General features: G+C 33.5%; 3 protein-coding genes across 4 annotated transcripts; all 3 read left to right on the top strand.

The window, feature by feature from the left end:
• The first annotated feature begins 5,091 nt into the window (after positions 1–5,091).
• Positions 5,092–6,978, top strand: LOC115962108 (protein NTM1-like 9). The gene is made up of 2 exons (XM_031080982.1): positions 5,092–5,308; positions 6,382–6,978. Exons 1-2 carry the CDS (start codon positions 5,146–5,148, stop codon positions 6,705–6,707), a joined length of 489 nt encoding a protein of 162 aa, XP_030936842.1. The 5' UTR covers positions 5,092–5,145; the 3' UTR covers positions 6,708–6,978.
• A 1,304-nt stretch (positions 6,979–8,282) lies between these two features.
• On the top strand, positions 8,283–10,900 carry LOC115962110 (GATA zinc finger domain-containing protein 15-like). The gene is made up of 6 exons (XM_031080983.1): positions 8,283–8,636; positions 8,751–8,933; positions 9,035–9,205; positions 9,307–9,489; positions 9,661–10,017; positions 10,128–10,900. Exons 1-6 carry the CDS (start codon positions 8,364–8,366, stop codon positions 10,437–10,439), a joined length of 1,479 nt encoding a protein of 492 aa, XP_030936843.1. The 5' UTR covers positions 8,283–8,363; the 3' UTR covers positions 10,440–10,900.
• Positions 10,901–12,427: 1,527 nt separating this feature from the next.
• On the top strand, positions 12,428–18,489 carry LOC115960800 (NAC domain-containing protein 60-like). 2 transcript variants are annotated; one of them, XM_031079791.1, is made up of 8 exons: positions 12,428–12,634; positions 13,706–13,983; positions 15,723–15,852; positions 15,943–15,983; positions 16,097–16,348; positions 16,520–16,876; positions 16,950–17,243; positions 17,420–18,489. In XM_031079791.1, the coding sequence occupies exons 1-8, from the start codon at positions 12,472–12,474 to the stop codon at positions 17,489–17,491; spliced, it is 1,587 nt and encodes a 528-aa protein (XP_030935651.1). In that variant the 5' UTR covers positions 12,428–12,471; the 3' UTR covers positions 17,492–18,489. The 2 variants fall into 2 exon arrangements, with proteins under 2 accessions (XP_030935651.1, XP_030935650.1); XM_031079790.1 differs by having other exon boundaries at positions 15,723–15,983.
• Positions 18,490–20,171: the final 1,682 nt, after the last annotated feature.

Consider the following 20,171-nt stretch of genomic DNA (forward strand, 5'->3'; position numbering starts at 1 on the left):
TTTGAGTACAAAGTATGATTTAGAACTTACTCAATATGAACATTTGATTTTTTTTTTTTAAATTTATTTTAAACCTTGCATTGGTAACTTCATTGTTAGTTTTTCAGTAAATTTACTTGCTATGTTGAGTTTGGTAGTACTATTATTTTGGTAACTGTTTTATTTTTCCTTTTTGTTAACTTTGATGACAAAATTATGAATAACTCTTTGTAAGAACTTTTATTTGTCTTTCATTGTTTTGTGACTTTTTGGTCTCGCAACATAAATTTTGAAAGTAGTACATTTGTTTAGTATGCCCTTACGATTATCTCATTGTTGAGCAAATAATAATATTTTATAAACGCTTATGTGAGCTTCTCATTTTGAGTGTCAAAATTTTGTGTTGAGTCTGGCTTCCTGGAATGTAGATATAAGTGGGATAGATTCAAAGGACAAAGAGTGGTTCTTCTTCAACGCACAGAGCCCGAAGCATCAGAATGGGAATCGGAAGAACAGGACAACCATGGAAGGGTTCTGGAAAGCAACTGGTAAAGATAGGGAAATCTGGTCCAGAGGGAGTTTGATTGGAATGAAAAAGACTCTAGTCTACCATAGAGGGCGTACTCCTAACGGAGAAGGGACCAAGTGGGTGATGCATGAATACCGCATAACCCAGGAAGAGTTTGATGGAACACACCGTGGTCAGGTTGGCTTTTGCTTTTCAGTTTATTTAATTGATGTGATATTGACCTGAAAGTTTTTTCTTGATTGCTTAAGAGAAATTTTCTTATGTTTATTTTGCCTTTCATTTTTTGTGTTGATTTAAGATCGTTTTGCCTTCAAAATCATTGGAGGTTACTTTAAAGTGGGTTGATTCAATTAAAAAGGGTTGTGGAAGCTGTTAAATTTGTTAATTTTAAGTGAGAGTTAACATTCTTGCTGAATTAATGATCTCTTGATATGTTTAATTGGTGAATTAAGTGAGTTATCCTTACTTTAAAAAGGTAGGCTGTTGGCTTTTATGATTCTCTATAACTTCAGAATACACAATTACTATTATAACTTGCCAAACCTCTACTAATGGGATTAAATCTTAGGGCCATTTCCCCTCAATCCTGAAAGTCAGTTTTTTGAGCTCATTTTGGTCAGTTTCACACCAAAAAAAGAAAGCTTTTCCTCTTCTTTTTCTTTTTTAAAAATATTTTTAAAGCAATTAGCAAAGTGCATCTAAACTCCACTTTGTTGTGTGTTATAAATAGTGTTAGTCTAGCTTTTGTGTTGTGTGTGAGAATCATAACACAATGCTTTGCCAAGTGAATTAATGGCTAGAACACCTTGATGTATTAAGGATTTGGGTTTTTTATGTTTATGTTAGTGTTTGTGGTTATAATTCATGTAATTAATAGTAGATTTTGGTTGGGTACATTACTACTGGGGTGGCAAAATTGGACACGACCTGCGAACTTGACACAACATGACATAGAATTAATAGGTTATAGGTTGAGGCTTAATGGGTTCGTGTCATAATCGGGTTGACATGATTGACTCATTTGATAAACGGGTTGTGTTAGTATCCATCATATAGAACCTGCTTGACCTATCTAACCCGTTTAATTAAATGATATTTTACCAATATATCCTTCAAACTCTAGGTATATAAACTTATTAGTTGTTGTGGTTTATTTCCTTTGACATAATATGATTGATTATTTGTGATATTGAGATATGCTTTAGTTTTGAATAATTATTTGTAATGCAATTACTCGTTAGTTCTGAATTTTATATTAAAAATATTTATTTGTTTGGTTTTTCATAATTCATATTAATTTGGTTAATGGTTAATACTATTTTTTTTTCTTTTCATTTTGATAAAATCTGATAAATAGGTCAACTCAACTTACTTGTTTAATAAATGGGTTATGTTAGGGTTGATGAATCTTGACCCATTTAATAAACATGTCGGGTTAGGGTTGACACATATAATTGAATGCTCATGAGTCAACATGACGCAAACCTGACACGTGAACACGAATTGCCACCCCTAATTACTACTCTATATTCATTATTGGTAAGAACTCCCAAATTTTGGAACTAGGCCTTTGTTTGTTTGTATGTTTTGTGAATGAGCTTCTATTAGCCCCAAATCACAAATTTTTTTTAATCACTGTGGGACTCAAAACAAAATTTATGTAAATTCCTTTATTGTTAGTTTGCTTTTGCTTTACTGAAGGCGCTTCCTTAAACTGACACCTATTATATAACAAATGTCTTTGTAGGACAACCTCCTCTATTTCATTATTGTTAGTTATAACATTTCTGACACATATTTGCATACTGTTATTTGCATTTTTGTAGAAACTCAATTTGTTGCATATATCAGGCAATGATGTTACGTTCACCCAATTCACTTGGGTGCTTTACTTTATGCAGAAACCCTTTGTCGTCTGCCGCTTATTCAATAATGAAGAAAAGAGTAAAAAAGGTGGATCTGCGAAGTCCAAGCCAGCACTGGCTCCTTTATCTCCAGCATCAGAAGTGCAAGTTGAAACTCTTATCAATCCTCTTAATAATCCAGATGAGTGCTTTCATAACACATCTTGCAGTCAAAATAATCTTGCTGTTGACAATGAGACTCTGAAAAACAATGGGTCATGCGGTGGGTCAGATGCCAATCGACAGGTAAGTGAAAACTCTCAAGATGTTGTTTATTATTTGATCTTGCAAATTTTTCCAGAATATTTTAAGTCGTGTTAATTTGCACCTCAAGACTTGTCATTGTTATTATTATTTGGGGAATTAGAAGTGCAGATAACTAATCATATACTTGGTTATTCATTTTTCTTCCATCAGGTTGACCTGGATCTGGATATCTGGGAAGCCTTTGAAACAGGCTATATCAGTCCACCAGGGCAATCAGAGTGCAACTCTTTTTTCTCTCCATCAAATTCAACCCCCGTTACACCTGTTGTTTCTTCTCGTACCATAGCCAAAGCTCCTCTTATAGAAGCAGAGTCTATGGTAGCACCAGCTCCAGTGCCTCCAGAATTAGGCTTTGAAGCTGAGAATTATCTCACTAGTTTTCGATTTTCTCCTGCGAAAAATTATGATGGAATAACATCAAACGCTAAAACACCCATTGAGTACAAGACCGATGGTTACAACAGTTATGTTGATAGAAATCAAGTGGAAGTAGTCATATCTGATGAGGTGAGAAAGGATTTAAATTCAAGCATAAAAGAAATTTATCTGCCAGGGTAGTTAACTGGTTTAGTACGTAGTTAACTGTTTTAGTACCTATCTTATTCATTTATGTTTCTAACATCAGGTTGACTTGCAGGTGGAGGCATGCTCGAATATATTCTCCATCTCACCAGAGCCACTAGTTAGCAACGTGTATTCCCCATTTCACTCTCAAGTGCAAGCAGAGTTATATTCTTCTTGCACCTATCACCCTTCCACCAATGATCGTCATTGGGGGGTGTATAACCAATATGGCACGAATGAGCCAGATGAGTTCTTTCGTAATGCATCTTTGAGTCAAAATAATCTTGCTGTTGGTGATGAGACCCTGAAAAACAAGGCCTCTTTTATGGACAATGGGTCATGCGGTGGGTCAGGTGCCAATGCACAGGTGCCAATGGACTTATAGCCTTTTCCAAATCAAACAGAGTTAATAGTCTTCTACTCTTTTTCAAACCACAAACCTATCGTCTTTTACATTCGAAGGCCTATGGCTTCCTAACTTACAGTCATTGGAACCTGGATTGTTACTCTCCCCCCACAATCTAGGTTGGGATTTTTTAAAATCCTCTATTCTTAGAAGACTCTAATTGCGGTTTAAGTCATTGACGTTTTAGAATAGTAGAATTATGAGATTCAAGATCATGATCAAGCATTCAACAACCTCCGGACAGACTCCATTACAGAGACAAACAACTATGGTAGATTACTGTACCGTCACTTCTGTGCATAATCTTGATGAGCACTGATAATGCTTCCTCAGTTGCTGGTGATGTGAACGAATTCTATATGTATGTAATGAATTAAGCTATCGTTTGGAATTAGTATGAGGATTTGGCAACTACGAAATTGGAAGCAGGGCTTCATTGTTGTTAAATCCGTATGCAGTGTGAATTATGTTCAGCTGTACTGATAATTGTCTACTTTCTATAAACGTGTAATGTTATGTACTCTTTTAAGTCAACCGATGATTTTAGTGTTATCATCTTTAATGTTTGGGATGGTTAAAATTTGTTTGCTGGAATGTGGTTGTTTTTTAAGATGTTTCTGTGTGTTTTGACAAGAATGTAGGGTTAAAATAGATTGACTCCAGTTAATTAATTCAATTATCCAAGTTAAATACAGGAATTTTTGCAAGTAAAGCTTTAATGGTTGCTGAATTTCAATGTTCTATTATTAATGTTGCTATTATTCTAAATGCATATTCAAGCTTCAAAGATGGGTTGCTTGCAGTGACGTAGTTTTACGTTTGAAACACACTATTGTTTCAGAATTTTTGATAAATCTTCTTACGTAAGTTTAAAGTGTCCTAAAGTTTGGCTAATGCATATTCAAAATTTGTTAGTCATGCTTCATGTACTTAGGATGTTCTCTTTTGACTTTCAAAACCTATTATTCTTGCTTTTCTGTTTTCATAATATTGTTTTGGAAATTGGAGTGGATCTTTTCCGTGGCTTGCTTCGAAAGGTTGGACTTAGAAGCAACTTTTTTCTTTTTCTTTTTCATAATAAAAGGTAATTCATAATAAATGTCTTTAAAAAAATAAAAAAAAAGGTTTACCACCGCCAACTGACTAATTATACTTTGTATAGTGATTAGAGGATATATTCTTATTATTATAAAATAATTGATAGATGAAGAATCTAGAATCACATTCACAAATCAAGTCCAAAATTATATTTTAAATTGGTTACTGTATACTTTCTATAAAAAAAATAATAATAATAGAAAGAAAGAAAGAAAGAAAGAAAGAAAAAGAACTTGGTATAGACTTGCTATTGAAGTTTGGTGGGAATAACTTCATTGATAAGTGACGAGGACTATAAAGACAAGAAGACCAAGGAGTTCCTTCCTACCACGAAAAAAAGAAGACCAACACCAACAGCATTAAATTTTCTCAGTTTTCGTTTTCTTTCTTATATAGTTATGAAAAAGTTGAGTTTGAAATTGCCATCTGGTTATAGATTTTCTCCGACAGAGCAGGAGATCATCGAACTCTTCCTGAAGTCGAAGATCACTGGGAATGAGAAAGAGATTAACCACGTTCCCGAAATTGAATTTTATGATCATGAGCCTTGGGATTTACAGCGTAATCTTCTTATTTATATTATCACACACCCACCTCTATTTCTTGGATATTTTATACTTTGTTGTCAAACGTAGAAAAATGTTGTCTTTTTTTTTTTCCTTGTATTAGTTTGTTAATTGTTAACGTTGGAATTCTGTTATAGATTGTTGCATGTTATAGAATTTTTTTTTCCTGGTTAAGTGTATTATATGGTATGGCAGCCAACTGAATCTATATTGGAGTCCTAACCGTGTGTGTATTTTGTTTTTGAATAATTCTAGGACATACCCAATTTCACAATAGGTTGGCGTGTCCGTGAGTTTTAGACATTTTCTGCTTACTCATATCAACATGGACCTGTCACTTTTGTTCTATTACTCGCACTAATACAAGTCAACAAGTTGTGAAATTGAGAGTGAAAATGAAATTATTGTATTGTTTATTGTTTTCTGATCTTGGTGTAGTCTGGTTCGGTTCATGTAGTTAGCGTTTTCTTATGTTTAGTCTTTGTATAAAGACTGATGCCTTCTTGGGCTGTGTTCCTCTGCTCTTGTATGGTTGTTTTTTCCTTCTTTAATGCACTTACAGATTTACTTACCCAGAAAAAAAAAAAAAAAGATTGAATTTTGGTTGGTAGTTTTTCTTTTTCATAATTGTGACAAGAAAATTGATTTTTTTTTTTTTTCGTTTGAGTACAAAGTATGATTTAGAACTTACTCAATATGAACATTTGATTTTTTTTTTTTAAATTTATTTTAAACCTTGCATTGGTAACTTCATTGTTAGTTTTTCAGTAAATTTACTTGCTATGTTGAGTTTGGTAGTACTATTATTTTGGTAACTGTTTTATTTTTCCTTTTTGTTAACTTTGATGACAAAATTATGAATAACTCTTTGTAAGAACTTTTATTTGTCTTTCATTGTTTTGTGACTTTTTGGTCTCGCAACATAAATTTTGAAAGTGGTACATTTGTTTAGTATGCCCTTACGATTATCTCATTGTTGAGCAAATAATAATATTTTATAAATGCTTATGTGAGCTTCTCATTTTGAGTGTCAAAATTTTGTGTTGAGTCTGGCTTCCTGGAATATAGATATAAGTGGGATAGATTCAAAGGACAAAGAGTGGTTCTTCTTCAACGCACAGAGCCCGAAGCATCAGAATGGGAATCGGAAGAACAGGACAACCATGGAAGGGTTCTGGAAAGCAACTGATAAAGATAGGGAAATCAGGTCCAGAGGGAGTTTGATTGGAATGAAAAAGACTCTAGTCTACCATAGAGGGCGTACTCCTAACGGAGAAGGGACCAAGTGGGTGATGCATGAATACCGCATAACCCAGGAAGAGTTTGATGGAACACACCCCGGTCAGGTTGGCTTTTGCTTTTCAGTTTATTTAATTGATGTGATATTGACCTGAAAGTTTTTTCTTGATTGCTCAAGAGAAATTTTCTTATGTTTATTTTGCCTTTCATTTTTTGTGTTGATTTAAGATCGTTTTGCCTTCAAAATCATTGGAGGTTACTTTAAAGTGGGTTGATTCAATTAAAAAGGGTTGTGGAAGCTGTTAAATTTGTTAATTTTAAGTGAGAGTTAACATTCTTGCTGAATTAATGATCTCTTGATATGTTTAATTGGTGAATTAAGTGAGTTATCCTTACTTTAAAAAGGTAGGCTGTTGGCTTTTATGATTCTCTATAACTTCAGAATACACAATTACTATTATAACTTGCCAAACCTCTACTAATGGGATTAAATCTTAGGGCCATTTCCCCTCAATCCTGAAAGTCAGTTTTTTGAGCTCATTTTGGTCAGTTTCACACCAAAAAAAGAAAGCTTTTCCTCTTCTTTTTCTTTTTTAAAAATATTTTTAAAGCAATTAGCAAAGTGCATCTAAACTCCACTTTGTTGTGTGTTATAATTAGTGTTAGTCTAGCTTTTGTGTTGTGTGTGAGAATCATAACACAATGCTTTGCCAAGTGAATTAATGGCTAGAACACCTTGATGTATTAAGGATTTGGGTTTTTATGTTTATGTTAGTGTTTGTGGTTATAATTCATGTAATTAATAGTAGATTTTGGTTGGGTACATTACTACTGGGGTGGCAAAATTGGACACGACCTGCGAACTTGACACAACATGACACAGAATTAATAGGTTATAGGTTGAGGCTTAATGGGTTCGTGTCATAATCGGGTTGACATGATTGACCCATTTGATAAACGGGTTGGGTTAGTATCCATCATATAGAACCTGCTTGACCTATCTAACCCGTTTAATTAAATGATATTTTACCAATATACCCTTCAAACTTTAGGTATATAAACTTATTAGTTGTTGTGGTTTATTTTCTTTGACATATTATGATTGATTATTTGTGATATTGAGATATGCTTTAATTTTGAATAATTATTTGTGATGTAATTACTCGTTAGTTCTGAATTTTATATTAGAAATATTTATTTGTTTGGTTTTTCATAATTCATATTAATTTGGTTAATGGTTAATACTATTTTTTTTTTCTTTTCATTTTGATAAAATCTGATAAATAGGTCAACTCAACTTACTTGTTTAATAAATGGGTTGTGTTAGGGTTGATGAATCTTGACCCATTTAATAAACATGTCGGGTTAGGGTTGACACATATAATTGAATGCTCATGAGTCAACACGACGCAAACCTGACACGCGAACACGAATTGCCACCCCTAATTACTACTCTATATTCATTATTGGTAAGAACTCCCAAATTTTGGAACTAGTTTGTATGTTTTGTGAATGAGCTTCTATTAGCCCCAAATCACAATTTTTTTTTAATCACTGTGGGACTCAAAACAAAATTTATGGAAATTCTATCGTTAGTTTGCTTTTGCTTTACTGAAGGCGCTTCCTTAAACTGACACCTATTATATAACAAATGTCTTTGTAGGACAACCTCCTCTATTTCATTATTGTTAGTTATAACGTTTCTGACACATATTTGCATACCGTTATTTGCATTTTTGTAGAAACTCAATTTGTTGCATATATCAGGCAATGATGTTACGTTCACCCAATTCACTTGGGTGCTTTACTTTATGCAGAAACCCTTTGTCGTCTGCCGCTTATTCAATAATGAAGAAAAGAGTAAAAAAGGTGGATCTGCGAAGTCCAAGCCAGCACTGGCTCCTTTATCTCCAGCATCAGAAGTGCAAGTTGAAACTCTTCAAACAAGTCTTCAATCTTGTTATTCTGAAATTTATGATGAAATGATGTCTGATGTTACATTACCTGTTCAGAGTAACAACAACAACAACTATCACAATGCAGATATTGCAAAATATCAAGCTGCAGAACTGACATATACTGAGGTGATAGGAACTTTGTTCGTCATAAGACACTTTCTATTTTTTTTATTTTTGGAATTGAGAAGTATTATAAATTAATCAAGTACTTATCTTGTGCACTTTTGTTTCTTCCATCAGGATTATTTTAATGTGGCAGAATTTTTGACTCCCAATATCTCTGAGGATTCAACTCCTATCAATCCTCTTAATAATCCAGATGAGTGCTTTCATAACACATCTTGCAGTCAAAATAATCTTGCTGTTGACAATGAGACCCTGAAAAACAATGGGTCATGCGGTGGGTCAGTTGCCAATGGACAGGTAAGTGAAAACTCTCAAGATGTTGTTTATTATTTTTGGAATTGAGAAGTATTATAAATTAATCAAGTACTTATCTTGTGCACTTTTGTTTCTTCCATCAGGATTATTTTAATGTGGCAGAATTTTTGACTCCCAATATCTCTGAGGATTCGACTCCTATCAATCCTCTTAATAATCCAGATGAGTGCTTTCATAACACATCTTGCAGTCAAAATGACAATGAGACCCTGAAAAACAATGGGTCATGCGGTGGGTCAGATGCCAATGGACAGGTAAGTGAAAACTCTCAAGATGTTGTTTATTATTTTTGGAATTGAGAAGCATTGTAAATTAATCAAGTACTTATCTTGTGCACTTTTGTTTCTTCCATCAGGATTATTTTAATGTGGCAGAATTTTTGACTCCCAATATCTCTGAGGATTCAACTCCTACCAATCCTCTTAATAATCCAGAGGAGTGCTTTCATAACACATCTTGCAGTCAAAATAATCTTGCTGTTGACAATGAGACCCTGAAAATCAATGGGTCATGCGGTGGGTCAGTTGCCAATGGACAGGTAAGTGAAAATTCTCAAGATGTTGTTTATAATTTGATCTTGCAAATTTTTCCAGAATATTTTAAGTCGTGTTAATTTTCACCTCAAGACTTGTCATTGTTATTATTATTTGGGGAATCAGAAGTGCAGATAACTAATCATATACTTGGTTATTCATTTTTCTTCCATCAGGTTGACCTGGATCTGGATTTCTGGGAAGCCTTTGAAACAGGCTATATCAGTCCACCAGGGCAATCAGAGTGCAACTCTTTTTTCTCTCCATCAAATTCAACCCCCGTTACACCTGTTGTTTCTCCTCGTACCATAGCCAAAGCTCCTCTTAAAGAAGCAGAGTCTATGGTAGCACCAGCTTCAGTGCCTCGAGAATTAGGCTTTGAAGCTGAGAATTATCTCAATAGTTTTTTACTTTCTCCTGAGAAAAATTATGATGGAATAACATCAAACGCTAAAACACCCATTGAGTACAAGAACGATGGTTACAACACTTATGTTGATAGAAATCAAGTGGAAGTAGTCATATCTGATGAGGTGAGAAAGGATTTAAATTCAAGCATAAAAGAAATTTATCTGCCAGGGTAGTTAACTGGTTTAGTACCTATCTTATTCATTTATGTTTCTAACATCAGGTTGATTTGCAGGTGGAGGCATGCTCGAATATATTCTCCATCTCACCAGAGCCACTAGTTAGCAACGTGTATTCCCCATTTCACTCTCAAGTGCAAGCAGAGTTATATTCTTCTTGCACCTATCACCCTTCCGCCAATGATCGTCATTGGGGGGTGTATAACCAATATGGCACGAATGAGCCAGATGAGTACTTTCCCAACGCATCTTTGAGTCAAAATAATCTTGCTGTTGGTGATGAGACCCTGAAAAACATGGCCTCTTTTATGGACAATGGGTCATGCGGTGGGTCAGGTGCCAATGCACAGGTGCCAATGGACTTATAGCCTTTTCCATGTCAAACAGAGTTAATAGTTTTCTACTCTTTTTCAAACCACAAACCTATCGTCTTTTACATTCGAAGGCCTATGGCTTCCTAACTTACAGTCATTGGAACCTGGATTGTTACTCTCCCCCCACAATCTAGGTTGGGATTTTTTAAAATCCTCTATTCTTAGAAGACTCTAATTGCGGTTTAAGTCATTGATGTTTTAGAATAGTAGAATTATGAGATTCAAGATCATGATCAAGCTTTCAACAACCTCCGGACAGACTCCATTACAGAGACAAACAACTATGGTAGATTACTGTACCGTCACTTCTGTGCATAATCTTGATGAGCACTGATAATGCTTCCTCAGTTGCTGGTGATGTGAACGAATTCTATATGTATGTAATGAATTAAGCTATCGTTTGGAATTAGTATGAGGATTTGGCAACTACGAAATTGGAAGCAGAGCTTCATTGTTGTTAAATCCGTATGCAGTGTGAATTATGTTCAGCTGTACTGATAATTGTCTACTTTCTATAAACGTGTAATGTTATGTACTCTTTTAAGTCAACCGATGATTTTAGTGTTATCATCTTTAATGTTTGGGATGGTTAAAATTTGTTTGCTGGAATGTGGTTGTTTTTAAAGATATTTGTGTGTGTTTTGACAAGAATGTTGGGTTAAAATAGATTGACTCGAGTTAATTAATTCAATTACCTAAGTTAAATACAGGAATTTTTGCAAGTAAAGCTTTAATGGTTGCTGAATTTCAATGTTCTATTATTAATGTAGCTATTATTCTAAGTGCATATTCAAGCTTCAAAGATGGGTTGCTTGCAATGACGTAGTTTTACGTTTGAAACACACTATTGTTTCAGAATATTTGATAAATCTTCTTACGTAAGTTTAAGGTGTCCTAAAGTTTGGCTAATGCATATTCAGAATTTGTTAGTCATGCTTTATGTACTTAGGATGTTCTCTTTTGACTTTCAAAACCTATTATTCTTGCTTTTCTGTTTTCATAATATTGTTTTGGAAATTGGAGTGGATCTTTTCCGTGGCTTGCTTCGAAAGGTTGGACTTAGAAGCAACTTTTTTCTTTTTCTTTTTTGAATAAAAGGTAATTCATAATAAATGTGAATTAATTCAAGCTTTCTTTCAACATTTCAAAATTAATTCAGGTAATTCATGATAATGAATAAGTTTGTGAAAATAGAATAATGGGCAAAAAAGTCCTTCAAAGACGTGTATAGAAAACCTGAGATTGCAGGTGGAGGAGGGCTCCTTAAAGATTATTAACGGACAATGGATGAAAGGTTGCTTAATTCTTCTACAAATGCTCTAATAGAACCTTTTTTGACTGATTGCAGTAACCTGTTCCATGTCATACCCAACAAGCAAATTAGACATGCCTTCCGAGAAGCTACCAAGTGTACTGATATGCACTTGCTAATATAAGAACTACTTTGTTATCCGATCATGTAACAGACTTATTAATAGCTAATTTATTATATATTAGAAAGTGCGTACACTTCATTGAGGGTCCTGTACTCGTGTCATACTGGCTGTTTCATGTTATAATTTTTTAGAAATTGCTCATACCACCGTATCGTACCTTTACTCATGTTCATACTTCCTAGATTATATATCTTTTTTTTACCCCAAAAAAAAAAAGTTTACCACTGCCAACTGACTAATTATACTTTGTATAGTGATTAGAGGATATATTCTTCTTTTTATTATAAAATAATTGATAGATGAAGAATCTAGAATCACATTCACAAATCAAGTCCAAAATTATATTTTAAATTGGTTACTGTATACTTTCTATAAAAAAATTTAAAAATAACTTAAAAAAAAAAGAAAGAAAAAGAACTTGGTTACTGTATAGACTTGCTATTGAAGTTTGGTGGGAATAACTTCACTGATAAGTGAACAAGGACTATAAAGACAAGAAGACCAAGGAGTTCCTTCCTACCTCGAAAAATAGAAGACCCACACCAACAGCATTAAATTTTCTCAGTTTTCGTTTTCTTTCTTATATAGTTATGAAAAAGTTGAGTTTGAAATTGCCATCTGGTTATAGATTTTCTCCGACAGAGCAGGAGATCATCGAACTCTTCCTGAAGTCGAAGATCACTGGGAATGATAAAGAAATTAACCACGTTCCCGAAATTGAATTTTATGATCATGAGCCTTGGGATTTACAGCGTAATCTTCTTATTTATATTATCACACACCCACCTCTATTTCTTGGATATTTTATACTTGGGATTTACAGCGTAATCTTTTTTTTTTTTTTTTTTCCTTGTATTAGTTTGTTAATTGTTAACGTTGGAATTCTGTTATAGATTTGTTGCATGTTATAGAATTTTTTTTTCCTGGTTAAGTGTATCATATGGTATGGCAGCCAACTGAATCTATATTGGAGTCCTAACCGTGTGTGTATTTTGTTTTTGAATAATTCTAGGACATACCCAATTTCACAATAGGTTGGTGTGTGCGTGAGTTTTGGACATTTTCTGCTTACTCATATCTACATGGACCTGTCACTTTTGTTCTATTACTCACACTAGCACAAGTCAACAAGTTGTGAAATTGAGAGTGAAAATGAAATTATTGTATTGTTTATTGTTTTCTGATCTTGGTGTAGTCTGGTTCGGTTCATGTAGTTAGCGTTTTCTTATGTTTAGTCTTTGTATAAAGACTGATGCCTTCTTGGGCTGTGTTCCTCTGCTCTTGTATGGTTGTTTTTTCCTTCTTTAATGCACTTACAGATTTACTTACCCAGAAAAAAAAAAAAAAAGATTGAATTTTGGTTGGTAGTTTTTCTTTTTCATAATTGTGACAAGAAAATTGATTTTTTTTTTTTTTCGTTTGAGTACAAAGTATGATTTAGAACTTACTCAATATGAACATTTGATTTTTTTTTTTTAAATTTATTTTAAACCTTGCATTGGTAACTTCATTGTTAGTTTTTCAGTAAATTTACTTGCTATGTTGAGTTTGGTAGTACTATTATTTTGGTAACTGTTTTATTTTTCCTTTTTGTTAACTTTGATGACAAAATTATGAATAACTCTTTGTAAGAACTTTTATTTGTCTTTCATTGTTTTGTGACTTTTTGGTCTCGCAACATAAATTTTGAAAGTAGTACATTTGTTTAGTATGCCCTTATGATTATCTCATTGTCAAGCAAATAATAATATTTATAAATGCTTATGTGAGTTTCTCATTTTGAGTGTCAAAATTTTGTGTTGAGTCTGGCTTCCTGGAATGTAGATATAAGTGGGATAGATTCAAAGGACAAAGAGTGGTTCTTCTTCAACGCACAGAGCCCGAAGCATCAGAATGGGAATCGGAAGAACAGGACAACCATGGAAGGGTTCTGGAAAGCAACTGGTAAAGATAGGGAAATCTGGTTCAGAGGGAGTTTGATTGGAATGAAAAAGACTCTAGTCTACCATAGAGGGCGTACTCCTAACGGAGAAGGGACCAAGTGGGTGATGCATGAATACCGCATAACCCAGGAAGAGTTTGATGGAACACACCCTGGTCAGGTTGGCTTTTGCTTTTCAATTTATTTAATTGATGTGATATTGACCTGAAAGTTTTTTCTTGATTGCTCAAGAGAAATTTTCTTATGTTTATTTTGTCTTTCATTTTTTGTGTTGATTTAAGATCGTTTTGCCTTCAAAATCATTGGAGGTTACTTTAAAGTGGGTTGATTCAATTAAAAAGGGTTGTGGAAGCTGTTAAATTTGTTAATTTTAAGTGAGAGTTAACATTCTTGTGGAATTAATGATCTCTTGATATGTTTAATTGGTGAATTAAGCAAGTTATCCTTACTTTAAGAAGGTAGGCTGTTGGCTTTTATGATTCTCTATAACTTCAGAATACACAATTACTATTATAACTTGCGAAACCTCTAATAATGGGATTAAATCTAAGGGCCATTTCCCCTCAACCCTGAAAGTCAGTTTTTTGAGCTTATTTTGGTCAATTTCACACCAAAAAAAGAAAGCTTTTTCTCTTCTTTTTCTTTTTTAAAAATATTTTTAAAGCAATTAGCAAAGTGCATCTAAACTCCACTTTGTTGTGTGTTATAAATAGTGTTAGTGTAGCTTTTGTGTTTTGTGTGAGAATCATAACACAATGCTTTGCCAAATGAATTAATGGCTAGAACACTTTGATGTATTAAGGATTTGGGTTTTTTATGTTTATGTTAGTGTTTGTGGTTATAATTCATATAATTAATAGTAGATTTTGGTTGGGTACATTACTACTAGGGGTAGCAAAATTGGACACGACCCGCGAACTTGACATGACATAACACGGAATTAATAGGTTATGGGTTGAGGCTTAATGGGTTCGTGTCATATTTAGGTTGGCACGATTGACCTATTTGATAAACAGGTTGGGTTTGTACCCATCATATAGAACTTGCTTGACCTGTCTGACACGTTTAATTAAATAATATTTTATCAATATACCCTTCAAACTCTAGGTATATAAACTTATTAGTTGTTGTGGTTTATTTTCTTTGACATATTATGATTGATTATTTGTGATATTGAGATATGTTTTAGTTTTGAATAATTATTTGTAATGCAATTACTCATTAGTTCTGAATTTTATATTAAAAATATTTATTTGTTTGGTTTTTCATAATTCATATTAATTTGATTAATGGTTAATACTAATTTTTTTTCTTTTTATTTTGATAAAATCGGATAAATAGGTGAACTCGAGTGGCCTATTTAATAAATGGGTTGTGTTAGAGTTGAGGAATCTTAACCCGTTTAATAAACATGTCAGGTTAGGGTTGACACATATAGTCGAATACTCATGAGTCGACATAACGCGAACCTGACATGCGAACACGAATTGTCACCCCTAATTACTACTCTATATTCATTATTGGTAAGAACTCCCAAATTTTGGAACTAGGCCTTTGTTTGTTTGTATGTTTTGTGAATGAGCTTCTATTTGCCCCAAATCACAATTTTTTTTTAATCACTGTGGGATTCCCCTCACTGGACTCAAAACAAAATTTATGTAAATTCCTTTATCGTTAGTTTGCTTTTGCTTTACTGAAGGCGCTTCCTTCAACTGACACCTATTGTATAACAAATGTCTTTGTAGGACAACCTCCTCTATTTCATTATTGTTAGTTATAACGTTTCTGACACATATTTGCATACTGTTATTTGCATTTTTGTGGAAACTCAATTTGTTGTATATATCAGGCAATGATGTTACGTTCACCCAATTCACTTGGGCGCTTTACTTTATGCAGAAACCCTTTGTCGTCTGCCGCTTATTCAATAATGAAGAAAAGAGTAAAAAAGGTGGATCTGCGAAGTCCAAGCCAGCACTGGCTCCTTTATCTCCAGCATCAGAAGTGCAAGTTGAAACTCTTCAAACAAGTATTCAATCTTGTTATTCTGAAATTTCTGATGAAATGATGTCTGATGTTACATTACCTGTTCAGAGTAACAACAACTATCATAATGCAGATATTGCAAAAAATCAAGCTGCAGAACTGACATATACTGAGGTGATAGGAACTTAGTTCGTCATAAGACACTTTCTATGTTTTTATTTTTGGAATTGAGTAGTATTATAAATTAATCAAGTACTTATATTGTGCACTTATGTTTCTTCCATCAGGATTATTCTAACGTGGCGGAATTTTTGAATATGTCCAATGTCCAGTCTCTTGGAGACACTCCATCAAGTTTATCCCCCATCGCTCCTGACGTTTTGACTCCCAATATCTCTGAGGATTCAACTTTTATTAATCCTCTTAATAATCAAGATGAGTGCTTTCATAACACATCTTGCAGTCAAAATAATCTTGCTGTTGACAATGAGACCCTGAAAAACAATGGGTCATGCGGTGGGTCAGATGCCAATGGACAGGTAAGTGAAAACTCTCAAGATGTTGTTTATTATTTGATCTTGCAAATTTTTCCAGAATATTTTAAGTCGTGTTAATTTTCACCTCAAGACTTGTCATTGTTATTATTATTTGGGGAATTAGAAGTGCAGATAACTAATCATATACTTGGTTATTCATTTTTCTTCCATCAGGTTGACCTGGATCTGGATTTCTGGGAAGCCTTTGAAACAGGCTATTTCAGTCCACCAGGGCAATCAGAGTGCAACTCTTTTTTCTCTCCATCAAATTCAACCCCCGTTACACCTGTTGTTTCTCCTCGTACCATAGCCGAAGCTCCTCTTAAAGAAGCAGAGTCTATGGTAGCACCAGCTTCAGTGCCTCGAGAATTAGGCTTTGAAGCTGAGAATTATCTCACTAGTTCTCGATTTTCTCCTGCGAAAAATTATGATGGAATAACATCAAACGCTAAAACACCCATTGAGTACAAGAACGATGGTTACAACACTTTTGTTGATAGAAATCAAGTGGAAGTAGTCACATCTGATAAGGTGAGAAAGGGTAGTTAACTGGTTTAGTACCTATCTTATTTATTTATGTTTCTAACATCAGGTTGATTTGCAGGTGGAGGCACGCTCGAATATGTTCTCCGTCTCTCCAGAGCCACTACTCGGCAACATGTTATCCCCATTTCACTCACAAGTGCAAGGAGAGTTATATTCTTCTTTCACCTATCACCCTTCTGCCAATGATTGTCATTTGGGGGTGTATAACCAATATGGCACGAATGAACCAGATGAGTACTTTCGTAACGCATCTTTGAGTCAAAATAATCTTGCTGTTGATGATGAGACCCTGAAAAACATGGCCTCTTTTATGGACAATGGGTCATGCGGTGGGTCTGGTGCCAATGCACAGGTACGTCAAAACTCTCAAGATGTTTTATTGTTGCAAGTTTTTCCAGGATGTTTTAATTTGTGTTAATTTGCACCTCATGACTTGTTATACTCCTTTGTGGGTACATCTTAACTTGTTCAAAGTGGTTTATTTGTGTCTTTCGAAAACTAACGTTGCATTGTTTTTATGTACAACAGTCCGAGCAAGAGTATCAAGGTTTTGTGAGGCTTGAAGAGATCATCAAGCCAAAGGTTTCATCATCTTTGTGAGGGTCTTCGGATCTGATCATAGGATTGAAGATCATAAAATTCTACGACTAAAAAAACGTCAATGATTTAGATAGATAAATAATTAGGCTAAAATCAGAAGAATTATTAATCTTTCTAGGAAAGAACTTACAAGAAAAAAAAGTTTTTCCTCAGAAAGAAAAAAAGAATTTTTAAAACTCTTTGTCAAAAGAATACTGTTTCTTAAAAGGTTCAAAACAAAGTTTGAATATTATTTGAAGACAAAGATAAAACTCAAAAATTTATTAATATTCTCTGAAGTCTAGTATGTATCGGTACGTTCCACCAAAATTCTGGGGATTTTGCTGAAAATGGGAGCTCTTCCTCTTCCCAGTTACATTCGCAAACATTCTCCAAAGTCTCTTTTTGAAGAGATTCACTCTTTTTCAACTCAAACAGACTTGGACTTATAGCCTTTCCAAAGTCAAACAGAGTTAATAGTCTTCTACTCTTTTTCAAACCACAGACCTATCGTCTTTTACATTCGAAGGCCTATGGCTTTCAGACTTACAGTCATTGGAACCTGGATTGTTACTCTACCCCCACAATCTGGGTTGGGATTTTTTAAAATCCTCTATTCTTAGAAGACTCTAATTGCGGTTTAAGTCATTGACGTTTTAGAATAGTAGAATTATGTGATTCAAGATCATGATCAAGATTTTAACAACCTCCGGACAGACTCCATTACAGAGACAAACAACTATGGTAGATTACTGTACCGTCACTTCTGTTTATAAATGTTGATGAGCACTGGTAATGCGTCCTCAGTTTGGAATTAGTATGAGGATTTGGCAACTACGAAATTGGAAGCAAGGCTTCATTGTTGTTAAATCCGTATGCAGTGTGTATTATGTTCAGCTGTACTAATAATTGTCTACTTTCTGTAAACGTGTAATGTTATGTACTCTTTAAGTCAACCGATGATTTTCGTCAGTGTTATCATCTTTAATGTTTGGGATGGTTAAAATTTGTTTGCTGGAATGTGGTTGTTTTTTAAGATGCTTCTATGTGTTTTGACAAGAATGTTGGGTTAAAATAAATTGATTCTGGTTAATTAATTCAATTATCCAAGTTAAATATAGGAATTTCTGCCAGAAAAGCTTTAATGGTTGCTGAATTTCAATGTACTATTATTAATGTTGCTATATTATTCTAAGTGCATATTCAAGCTTCAAAGATGGGTTGCTTGCAGTGATGGTAGTTTTACATTTGAAACACACAATATGTTTCAGAATATTTGATAAATCTTCTTACATAAGTTTAAGGTGTCCTAAACCTAAAGTTTGGCTAATGCATATTCAGAATTTGTTAGTTATGCTAGACATTTTTATGTACTTAGGATGTTTTGTCTCGACTTTCAAAACCTATTATTCTTGCTTTTCTGTTTTCATAATATTGTTTTGGAAATTGGAGTGGTTCTTTTCCGTGGCTTGCTTCGAAAGGTTGGACTTAGAAGCAACTTTTTTCTTTTTTTTTGAATAAAAGGTAATTTTTTTTGTTGAAAAGAAACGAAATATTTACCAAGTACTATTATTAGAGTTCACCTCATGCTCTCTCTCCAATTGTATATTATAATTTGCCCCACTCTTTTTAAAAGTTTTCATGACTCTCGAGTAGAGTTTATGATCGTGGTGGCTCAAGGCTTAAGACCCCTTTAAAAAAGGTTTCTAACTTCCTCTTAAAAAAGACTAAAAATTGTAAAGTGATATTAGGAATATTACAAAATTTTACGTTATATCAAAATGACTTCTTAGCATATTTTTTGTTTCATTTATAACATGAAAATCAAAACCACACACAATAAATCATCCTTATAGAGGCTATCAGGCTAACAATAACATTTGAGTTTTCCCAATATTTTAAACTAGATGCACTTGTCACATTCATTTGACTTCTAGCTATCGGATTTTCACGCCATTATTTTTGAGGGCCTTTTTCAAGCCATATACTTATTTAGTTACGTTACATACCTTGTTTTCTTGTCCAAGTTATATAAAGCCTTTCGTTTGGTCTAATAAATTTCTTCTTATAAATCCCCATTAAAAAAAAAAAAATCATATTTACATCCATTTGATGAATTTTCAAATCACATATTACATCATCAATAATTAGCAATATAATGCATGTACTTAAGTTTTGTTCTAAAAAAAAAAAATTTGAACATCATCTTTTTGTTTAAAGCTTTTTGCAACAATTTTAGCTTTTAAACTTATCTATAATTCCATTTGAATTAAGTTTCTTTGTAAGGACTTTTAACAAATAGGTGGTAAGTAAGTTTTGTTGAAATTTAATAAATCTGTCTCATTGTTTAAAACTTTTTCCCAAAATATAGAATTAAGTGATGCTAAACTTCTTTTTGATTTAGAGGATTTTCCTCAAGATAGAAACATTATAATATGATCTAGAATCTTTCTCTACTTTAGTTCTTTTAGTTCTTAGGTTTTAATTCAATTTATTTTTTTATTTTTTTATTTTTTTATTTTTTTGTGTTTGTAAAGGAAAAGCAGAAGAATGACAATGATAAAAGATTTTCTTGAACTTTTTTACCCCCACTATTTTTCAATTTAATGTAAATAATCTATACTCTAAATTATATAACTAAGAAAAGCAGAGGTAACAACCCTAAGTCCTATTTTAGGTATGCTTAGAGCATCCACATCAG

The sequence above is a fragment of the Quercus lobata genome, chromosome 9 (assembly GCF_001633185.2).
Source record: "Quercus lobata isolate SW786 chromosome 9, ValleyOak3.0 Primary Assembly, whole genome shotgun sequence".
NCBI lineage: Eukaryota > Viridiplantae > Streptophyta > Magnoliopsida > Fagales > Fagaceae > Quercus > Quercus lobata.

Coding starts and splice junctions, on each gene's coding strand:
- LOC115962110 (XM_031080983.1), top strand. CDS start 8,364: ATGCAGAAACCCTTTGTCGTCTGCCGCTTATTCAATAATGAAGAAAAG. Junction 8,637..8,750: donor CAGAACTGACATATACTGAG/GTGATAGGAACT, acceptor TTCTTCCATCAG/GATTATTTTAATGTGGCAGA. Junction 9,490..9,660: donor GGTCAGTTGCCAATGGACAG/GTAAGTGAAAAT, acceptor TTCTTCCATCAG/GTTGACCTGGATCTGGATTT.
- LOC115960800 (XM_031079790.1), top strand. CDS start 12,472: ATGAAAAAGTTGAGTTTGAAATTGCCATCTGGTTATAGATTTTCTCCG. Junction 13,984..15,722: donor ATGGAACACACCCTGGTCAG/GTTGGCTTTTGC, acceptor TACTTTATGCAG/AAACCCTTTGTCGTCTGCCG. Junction 15,984..16,096: donor CAGAACTGACATATACTGAG/GTGATAGGAACT, acceptor TTCTTCCATCAG/GATTATTCTAACGTGGCGGA.
- LOC115962108 (XM_031080982.1), top strand. CDS start 5,146: ATGAAAAAGTTGAGTTTGAAATTGCCATCTGGTTATAGATTTTCTCCG. Junction 5,309..6,381: donor TGAGCCTTGGGATTTACAGC/GTAATCTTCTTA, acceptor CCTGGAATATAG/ATATAAGTGGGATAGATTCA.